This window comes from Barbus barbus (assembly GCF_936440315.1).
Source record: "Barbus barbus genome assembly, chromosome: 5".
NCBI lineage: Eukaryota > Metazoa > Chordata > Actinopteri > Cypriniformes > Cyprinidae > Barbus > Barbus barbus.
Window position 1 is genome coordinate 8,524,716 of NC_136733.1, and position 11,067 is coordinate 8,535,782.

General features: G+C 36.0%; 1 protein-coding gene across 1 annotated transcript; it reads right to left on the minus strand.

The window, feature by feature from the left end:
• Nucleotides 1–5,388: 5,388 nt before the first annotated feature.
• Nucleotides 5,389–10,930, minus strand: LOC306869838 (UPF0561 protein C2orf68 homolog). Its single transcript, XM_079416765.1, has 4 exons — nt 10,702–10,930; nt 9,544–9,659; nt 7,526–7,671; nt 5,389–6,510 (listed from the first exon to the last, which is right to left on the minus strand). Exons 1-4 carry the CDS (start codon nt 10,809–10,811, stop codon nt 6,388–6,390), a joined length of 495 nt encoding a protein of 164 aa, XP_079272891.1. The 5' UTR covers nt 10,812–10,930; the 3' UTR covers nt 5,389–6,387.
• Between the last annotated feature and the right edge of the window lie 137 nt (nt 10,931–11,067).

The window sequence follows — 11,067 nt, forward strand, 5'->3', positions numbered from 1 at the left end:
ATACTTTTGGACACAGACCTTATTTACTGTAGTTATTCAAAAGTCAATGGAAAAATTCTATTTGGTCACACTTTATATTAGGTGGCCTTAACTACTATGTACTTACATCAAAAAATAAGTACAATGTACTTATTGTGTTCATATTGTATTTCAAAACACTTCTGCTGCTATTGAGGTGGGATACGGGTAGGTTAGGGACAGGTTTGGGTGGTATGGGTAGGTTTAAGGGTGGGTTAAGGTGTAAGGGATGGGTCAACAGTGTAACTACAAATGTAATTACAGAAATTAATTACAGATTATTTTTAAATATACAAGTACAATGTAAAAACATGTATGTACACAATAAATGCATTGTATCAAACGATTAATTTACATGTAAGTACATAGTAGTTAAGGCCACCTAATATAAAGTGGGACCTTCTATTTGTGTTTTGTTGAGGGAATCAGGGTAAAGATAACTTCTGGGTTGGCCGACAAAAATACATCATCACTGCAGTGTCTCTATTGGGTATTTATTATTTTCAAGATGGGACTTCCTTTATGAGAGCTGCCATATTGCATGTTGCAGTTTCCTCCCAGTTATAGTAGCAATCTTTGCTTCCAAACTAATTCTTGTTTTGGTTCTGCCCCCCAAATTCCCCAGTACAGTAATTCACAACCAGCTTACTGGTTTATCTTAGTGGTCATGACTTGATAGGGTTGACCTTTATGAGCAAGAGCAGTCAGTTGATCTGTGATCTGCGCTGTCTCAGCACATCGAGTTTCCTCTGCAGAGGACACCATCATCTGTCCCTGCTCCAGCTGAATGATGTAGATTACAGTAGATACAGTATTCCTCTGTCAATGAAAAATACACTTTTTTAGTGTACAGCTATGAATAATATGCTTTTTGATACATACCTTATATAGCTCATATTATAATATAGAAGTTTTTCATTTAGTTTTTCATTCATTCATATAGACAAGCTTTCATTTTTTCAAATATAGTGTAATAGAGTAATTATCTTGCATTTGCTCATGTTTATAAATCTTCTCACATGATAATTTAGTATTTGCTTTACATGCTCATTGGCGAATCAGTAGTTGCACCAGTCATTGGTCAACTAGTGCTTCAGACAGTTGCATGTATGCAGAATCATATTCATATTTTGCTCTTCAGAAACACAGTTCTACAGTTACACTGTACCAGTGAGCAACCATGAATAGCATGTGTGCTCAACTTACGTCTAGTGTGCTTATTTTCCAAATTTAAATATTAATCACTGAACATGCCCCACTGCCAAGGGAACACCCTGAGTGTGTATCAGTTGCTTATATTTATATCTTGCATCTTATCAGTGGCTTGTACAGTACTGATATGTGCTAACTGATTGGTATGTGAAATAATATCTTATATATTTTACTGAAAGTAAGTGTCAACTAAATTAAAGGTTAGATCATAAACTGTCAGGCAGCATTTTTTTTTTAAAATCCACCTTTCGTGGAATGTTATCACTTATTCCAGTAACAACTTTGAACTTAGTGAATGAAAATACTTTCTGACCTTCACAAACATCAGCTCGATTTGGAAGTTTCACATACTGGCCATTATTGCATCATCCACAGTTATCTGACAACCTGAAGCCATGTGACAAAATAGGAGCAAGAACACACTACACTACACAGACTGAGCTTGATCCGAATGAACTTTCTATTGGACTGGAAGCGGTAATGCAAACCTGAAATAATCCACAATCAACAGGAAAAAACTGAACAAGTAAACGCTTGAATAAGACTTCTCAATCTAAATAAACAAAATAATAATAAAAAATAACAAAAATACCTTACGCACATGTGATGCGTATGTTTACCAGAGCCCTTTTATAATAACATAAAATTTGTCTTACTACCATGCAGATGTTTATTTACATTTTATGAACTCATTAGTGACTGTATTAGAGACTGCATATTTAATAAATATTTGCTATAGACACAAGTTAGCTTTATTTTAGATATGTCATCAAGGCAAAAACAAATAAACAAATAAATAAAAATTGACTTAAAAAGAAAAAAATATAAATATTAAATAAAATAACAAAAATACAATATTTAAAACAAGCAAGCAAACAAATCAAATGAATGAATGAATAAGTAAATAAATACATTTAATTAATTAATTAATTCAAAAATGTTCCCTACACTCAGCAGTCACATGCTTCCCTCGTGACTGATTTTCCCTCAGCTGTAACATGTAGGGTGTATATTGAGATGCTCATGAAAGAGCACTGAGGCACAGGTCAGGATGTCAAGAAGTAAATATCACTGCATGACATACAACTGGATTATGTGCAGCGAGAACAGGTGGAAAGGCCAAGGCATTTTAATCTTTTACATGCACCAGACTCGAGATCGATGTCTTAGTATCTATGAAATCAACACCAAATTACAAAAATTTAAAACTAAAAGGTCTTCAGTAAACAAAAAATGCAAATACAATATGCATTTAGTACTATTATGAATACTATTTCCTAGAAATAGTTTTAATTTATATTCAGATATTTGTTTAGAATTATATTTATTTATTATAAAACAAATGTATTTTTTATGCAACAATTTAACTGCAAAAATATAGTGTGCACATATAAAATATGCTAAAGAAGAGGGAAACATCACTTTTACTATTAAAATCCTGCAACGTGGAGACACGTGCAGGGGTGTGTGTCAGACTCCTCACTGTCTTTGGTCTCTGAGCATTCAATCAGGACATGGAGAGATGGGTGAGGTCTGTGGGTGGAGCTTGGATGCATGGGAATGTGTACATTTCTCTTCTCTCACACAAGGGGCGAGCACATTCTCTGAAGGGGGGTGGGAGTAGAGAGGGATTTGGATGTTGATCCAGTGCCATAGCCTCACTCCCTTGAAGGGCCTCTAATTCATGTGGTAATGTGGTACTCTTATGTAATCTTTGCTTTAAACACAAATTCTGATGACGTACCTGTTTTATAATCTAACAATTAGGTGCGGGAAACTGTATTTTATAAAACAGATCCGTCTAGCTCTAAAATCTGATTGGATGAAATGAAACTGTTGTCAAGTTGCCAATATATAACTGATCACACAGCAACTGAAATCTAAGTCGGTACCTGCTAATCAGGGCTACCACTCCCTGACATATTGTAATATAACATTATGTAACTTTTGTTTGTTTAAAAAAACAAATGCTGTTAATGAAAAAAAAAAAAAAACAACTCTCACAAAAACCGTCCTGACAGCTCATAAATATAAATCATTATAGGTCTATGGGTATTGTCATAATTTTCCCTAAATATACTTTGCTTGACCTGTAATGATTTATATTTTGGAGCTGTCGGGACAGATTTCACGGGAAACTATTTACTTGTCTTGATTGCACAGATACTATTTGACCTGAACTGAGCTGGATGATGACATCACTGAATTCAATGATGAACTGCCTTTAACTGAAAATTGAGTGTTTACTATTGTCCTTGCATTATTGACACACTATTTTCCTATTTAATACTTTATTGTTGCTTTGACACAATCTGTATTGTTAAAAGTGCTAAGGTGACATGACGTCATATCTGTACACAGAGAAATGTAGCTTTGACTGTGGGATAGCTCTAAGTTTTGTTGTCGCAATAAACAAGAAAAACAAAAGTAAAAACAAAAAACAAAAAGTTATTAATTAATGTGTCCATCTGCTGTATTCATGTGTACCTCGAACCACATTCATCCACGTAAAGGAGCAGCGGTGAACATTCTTCTGCACGACACATGCATTTATTTGTTAACCACTAGAGGGCCAAAAGTTATAGTGTAGCTTTTATAAATATAGGGCCAAAAGTCTTTAAATGGAAATTTGTCAAGATGCCCTGTCTGCGTTAACACAGGAACATGCACAGCAGCCAATGAATTGCAGTATTTGAGTTTTTTAGTTTAACATTCTTTCTCAAGTTGAAAAGTTGTGTTTATTAATTTACTCTAGCACAATAGATATCAGTAAAGTAACGCTATAATAAACTAAAGAAAGGATTAATATGCGGGTATAAATTGGCCTTTAAAATGGTAAAACTGTGCGTGTTAGGATTGCATTGGCAGATGGAGGCCAGAAGTGAAGGAAACTGCTGATAAAGGTTAAAGAGTGATTTATTTGTGCCACACTGTGAAAGTCAGACAATAAAAGTGCAATAGAAACAAAACAAAACTACAACATTTACTATATCCTTTAGTGAAATTAAGATCAGCCCAGTGTTGCCAACAGCTTTCAATTGAAAGTAGCTAAAACTGGTAGCTAAATGTCACTAGATGACATCATAATAGCAAATTCACTGCTCTATATAAAAATGAATAAAGATCAGTGGGCAAGATGACAACTTAGATAATGTTTGTCCAAGAAGTTGCTATATTTGTCCCTGAACTTTTGAAAAAAAGTCTCAAAAGGGGTGGGGAAGTCGCCAAATCTAGCTACAAAATTGCTGAATTGGCAACACTGGATCAGCCATACCAATTGATCTGATTGGCATGTCCCACCAACCACGTGTACTACTCACCATGCTGAACGGGCTTCTGGAGCTATTTTATAGACGTGACTCCTCCCCTTGGATCATACCATTCTACAGGTAAGAATTCTTTGCATGCACACATAACAAGAAATAAAAATAAAACATAAATCTATATTTTCATTACTTAGCACATAAACATCAAAAGCAATTCAACAAACAAACATTTTTTTAATAGATATAACGGATGGAGTGGAGGATATTTTCTTGGCACACTTTGGGCCCCTTAGTACCGACTGAGCATCGTTTAAACGCCACAGCCTACCTGAGTATTGTTGCTGACCATGTCCATCCCTTTATGACTACAGTGTACCCATCTTCTGATGGCTACTTCCAGCAGGATAATGCACCATGTCACAAAGCTCAAGGCATCTCAGACTGGTTTCTTGAACATGACAATGTTCACTTTCACTTTACTCAAATGGCCTCCACAGTCACCAGATCTCAATCCAATAGAGCACCTTTGGCCGGGATGTGGTGGAACGGGAGATTCGCATCATGGATGTGCAGCCGACAAATCTGCAGCAACTGCGTGACTCTATCATGTCAATATGGACCAAAATCTCTAAGGAATGTTTCCAACACCTTATTGAATCTATGCCGTGAAGAATTAAGGCAATTCTGAAGGCAAAAGGGGGTCCAACCCGGTACTAGCAAGGTGTACCTAATAAAGTGGCCAGTGAGTGTATATATAATTATCACTAATATCACTAATATATAATGTATCACTAATAACTGCCTTCCGTTTTATTTAAAGAGCCTTATTTTGGTGAGTTACCTTACATTAAAGCACCAATCAAGAATACAAGCTCAATGAATGAAACTCAGAAGCAGTTAAAGAATTTTTTTTTTTTTTTTGCACAATGTAAACATAGTGCACACTGCCATCATCTGTCTGTATGACAGAATGAACAATTCATCCTGCAATCTGAATTCATGCTGTAGTCTAAAACAATACCACAAACATACACAGTTGGAATACATTTACAAAAATAAAAATCTACCTGTACAATGAAGAGCTGAAAAAGGACACAGAAAGAGAGAAAAAAAGACACATATCAGGCCTTTTTTGTTTGCACAACATCATGAGCGCCAACAGAGGAAAGGATTATATTTATATCAGTATTATCAATATAAATATTTATGAACATGAACAAAGGAAAAAGGCAGACATCCAAATGCATGGATATACATATCAGAGCAATGAGGACCTTATTAGTACTTTGCTTGAACTTCCTCAGGTATTTCCACTAGCATCTACATCACAGCAATAAGTTGACTCCTTCAAATCTTCTCTTAGACTAAACAGACTGGAAGCATTCGATGTTAGGTTTAATTTTTTACCTGATTACGGTGGAATAACTTACTGCGTATATAAACGCACTAGTATCTTGAAGCCTATAAGAGAAACAGACTCATGGGACCTAGTGAAGCAATGTACATCTTGCAGTTATAAAATCCCATCAAAATACAAGTGCCAGCAAGTCACCTCGGTTGTACAACATTTGCCCAACATCTTTCTCAATTGTGAAGTGAGGAGTGACAAGGATTTCAATTTCCAGTTGAAAGAAAAATTCAGGTCCTGTTTTCTGTATATTACCAAAATACATCACAAGTTTGATTTCATGCTTAACAGTGTCATTTCTCTTGAGGTTCGAGTCCACTCTCTTACAAGAGCTGCACCTTCACATATTAGGATACATGGCATCTCCAAGACATCGGTGAAGGCTGCATGCTTGGTGCCATCATCCAGAAATGCAGTTCAGTTTAATTTCTGGCTCATCTCTATTTATCTCCACTTTTATTTAAAAATGCCTCTTTCTTCCTCTCAGCATTTGTCACAGCGTTTGTCCATTTCTTGTCCCACACGTGCCAACAGCGCCGCCCTCATGGCTGAGTCCAGAACGTTCTTTTCTGCCACGCGTTCCACAATAACATCTGGCTTGTCCTCCTAGTTGGAAAAAAAATCTAATTATTGCTTTTTGCTTTATTACATACATTAGAATGATAATTAACAATAACAGAAATTTACATCAAGCTAAACTTATTGTATAATGCTTTTCACAACACACATTGTTTCAAAGCAAGCTTTACACAAAATCATTGTTAATGTTTACAATATCTTAATATCTTCATGCCTTATAACATTTAGAAGATTTTAGAAAGGTGACAATATAGATTTCATTTTGCAACGATACATCTAATCGAGCAGCTGAGATTTGCTCTAAAGTATATATTTCTTTACATGTGTATATTGTATGTATGGTGATTATATGTATGTATTTTGTGAAAAGGTATTAAAAAAATCAGGCAGTTAAGATCTGATATATATTATACATCGCTATACTGTATGTATTGCATGCATGCAAATAAAGCTTGATATAATATATATTTGTCTCCATCCAATCAAACCTAGTCCCCACCCATAAATTTTTTTTTCTTTTTCCGATAATCTGTTTAATCAGATAAACATCCCAATACGAAGGAAACTCATGTAGCTTGAAAAATATTTGTAGCCTGTGATGCATTAGAATCTATGGAAGCCCGTTTCCACCACAGCATATAAAATTAAGGTAATTGCAACTTTTAATTGACCAATTATGACTTTTTTATCAAGAAATATCAGAATTGTGAGATATAAATTTACAATTTAGAGATATGAACTCGTAATTCTGAGAAGAAAAGTCACAATTACTTTTTAGTTTGTAGCAGAAATGTACAGAAAAACAAAAATGCAAGAAATAAACCCATAATTCTGAGAAAATAGTGAGAAATACTGAGGAATTTATATTGAGTTTATATTGAGCAAAACACTCAAAATTGCAAGATATAAACTCACAATTCTGAGTAGAAAATTACAAATTATGAGTACAAACTTGCAATTGCAAAAAAGTCCAAATTGTGAGAAAAACAATTACAGGCAGAAACTGGCTTCCATAAGAATCTTAATATGCCCCGATACAAACCTTGTGAACAATGAATGATGTTATTTGCCCATTGTCAGCTTGATAATCGAGCCAGAATAGCTCTGCGCCAGTGTTTTCCTGCTCTGTGCCAGAGCTGCTCTCATTCCAGTCCTCTGCCTCTGCATTCCCACCGGGTTCAGATCCATCTGAAACAAAACCAATAATCCAAACATAAGCACAGCAGCAAACATCAAACTCCAACATATCTCTACAAGTCAAGCTTTTTGTTATTTATTATAATGATTTATTTAGTTAATTATTTGACCCTTTGCCAACCTGGCCCATAATATTTACAATTACTACCATCATAAATCCTTATTTAGCAAGTTATTACCCAGATGCATTAGTTAATTTCTGTTGATTTATTAAAATATTTATTTAGTTTTAATTGTGTCATTTTTCATTTATTAAATCTACAAAGTAAAAATAATAGTACTGTCAAAGCAGTGGCTCTCATACAGGGGGTTGCAGGTCTGACATTAAATGCAAAGTTAAGTGAAAATAAACATAATTTGGCAGTATTCTGGCACAAATAGACTTGGTATATGGCTAATACTAATACAACACTAAGCCCAGTGTTTGTATGATGTCTTGGGAAAGTAAATAACAATTCTGCTACTTTGGATTTCCAAAATTGTCAAAAATCTGTGTTTTGGCAGTTGGCACTGTGTTGATTCTCACTGGATCCTAAAACAAAATCAGTTGAAAACCACTTATGACTTTACATTGTGAAATAATAATTTTCTTGTTTATTTAAGTTTCTCGTTTGGCTCTGTTCGAAGGCGGTCGCATTTTTCTTCCCTCCCTCCCTCCTGAACTTCCCTGCTTGCTCTCTTGTATTGTCCTGTCCTCTTAAGAGACTCTCGCTGCACTATTTGCAAAACCGAAATTATGGATCTGATCAACTGGTCTCTAAATGCAATTGACACCATCTTCTCGACTAGGAAAGCGGGATCTGGAGAACCGGAATGTCCCGCTGGGACGTTTGCTGCTGGCTACACGATGGACGCATGGGAGAGATGGCGGGTCGTGTGTCTAGCGGCTCTCTCCGTGGAGGACATTGAAGACATCTTCTTATTCGGAACAATGATAACTGGGTTTCTGCTATTTGGATTAGGCGTTGCCCTAAATTATCAGAAAATTAAGGAGACGGGACTGGCTGTCCAAAACCTCTCACGGCTGCCCGTCATGATGGAGTCTGTGGGCAGAGCGGTCGCCTCGGAGACTGAGGCGATTAACCGCAATATGGATTCAATCACGGCTAAGCTCTCGGCTTTGGAAAGAAAAATCGACGGACATGGAGATCAGAATGGACAATGAGAATTAGCTGTGAAACTGGAAGACAGCTGTTCGCACTAAGACAAAACAATCTTATCTCTTTCCGGCTTCCCACAACAGATCGGCTTGGCAAGGCCGCTCTGGTATCAACTCTCCGGTGAATACTGCAGGGAGACGCTCTTTCTTCCATTCCCTCCTCCCAAAAACACCTTGTTATTGTCGGGCGCTTGTGCTCTGTCCAAGGACGTTTCCATGGCAATTGCTATGTCGCATCACAACCTGCGAACTGAGTAGACTGGTTTGGAGTGCTGGCGAAACGGATTTCAAGGCATACGAACTCACACGAACTTACACATACACAAACTCATACACCTCCCTAACCCCATCCCACGCCTTCGTCGCTTCATCCTGTCAGGCGTTAACGGGTCCGTGGGTTTGCGCTGTACTGGCGGCTGGCCGGATGGCTGTTTCGTCTGAACTAGGATTACTATGCAAGTTATGTTCCTGTGTTGATTGTGCTTTATGCTGAGGTTTTTTGTCTGTTCTCGCGCTGTGTTCTCTTCCAAGAACGCAGTGCGAGGACACTTTTTTTTCTCCTCTCCTTCCTCATGTTATGCTGTATTTCTTCTTCTCTATTGCATTTCGTTGCCTTGTACCTACATGTGCAATGACAATAAATTGAATCCAATCCAATCCAATCCAATCCAATAAATGAAACTCTTTCTACCTATGTAACTTACTCAGGTGGCGTGGGTGGTACACCTGACGGTCGGGTCTTCGTGGACGCCGAGGGGTGTTGGTGTGTCTGTGCTTCTGTTTCTCCTTAGCCTGTTTTACCTCTCTGTCATAATCATCCCTGTAGAAAGATTGAATATTAATGTATAATTAACCTGTTGTACACAATTTACTATGTGCCATCCATTGTCCGATTCATAGTTTTAGTGCTGTCAAACAATTAATCGCATTCAAAATAAAAAAATAATATCCGTGTGTGTACTGTATAGATATGTATTATGTATATATAAATACACACATATATTTTGAAAATATTTACATGTATATTCATATAATTTATATTATATATAAGCAACATTTTTCTTAAATATATACATGCATGTCTGTATTTATATCAACACGTTACAAATATACACAGTACACACACATAAATTATGTAAACAAATCCTTTTATTTTGGATGCGATTAATTGTTTGACAGCACTAGATAGTTTATACATTTTTTTTTTTTTTGCAATTCATTGTAAAAATGTGCTCCTTCAGCTCATGGTCCACCTGTGAAATCTTTACTGATTTTTATAAAGTAAACAAAAGAAAAACTTTTATATTGTTAGTAATATTTCAGGATAAACATTGTTGGACAAGCATTTAAATATAGTCTTATTAAGACACATTATTATTGAAATATATAGAGTGACATCTGATATTTATATGCATTTCATGCAAGTAGTTTGTTAAAAGGATATCATTGATTTACATTGAAAGCTATCAGAATTTCATCTTATATTTTGATCATAGCAATATCAGCATTTGCACCAAATATTTTTGCTCAGTTTGTGCCTGAATATACGTGTTTTTAAGCCATATTTTCACTATATCATACAATATGAGCCATAAAATCTTGATGTATCAAATATGATATCACAAAAAAACACATGCAAACTTTTTTATATAACGTTATATATATATTTTCTTCTATGGTTCACTAAACTGTTCCATTTCCAAAAAATATTATTATAATTTTTTTCTGGCTAATATTTCATATGTCAGACATTAAAGTGTTAAGCTTTCGAACTACATATTAATATGTTGCGCAGAAGCAGGTCCAAAACAACGTACTGAGAAAACAATAACTAGCCACTGAGTGAGTGAGTGAGCAGAGACCTGGCGAGCTGATTCCTCCTGATGTGCTTCAGGAAGCCGTGGCTCATGTCCAAGCGCCCGACGGGCTTGTATTTGACACTCTCCCCCTCTGTATCACGCAGGACCTCCATGGCTCGGCTCTGTAAATTAAATTATTCTCAAAATAAATCCATTTTTAGGACCACGATAATCATTCCCTTTACAACATCTCTCCAAACACTGGGGCCGAATACAAAACACGTTGGCCAATAAAAAACGCACTCTTAGTTATCGGGGTTGTTTTGTTTTTTCTACAAACGATTGCGCTTGTATGTTGTTCTTCCTACAACCCAAAGTGCGTATTTCTATGTTATAAAGTATAAAACAGGTAGTTGGTAGTCCAGAAAG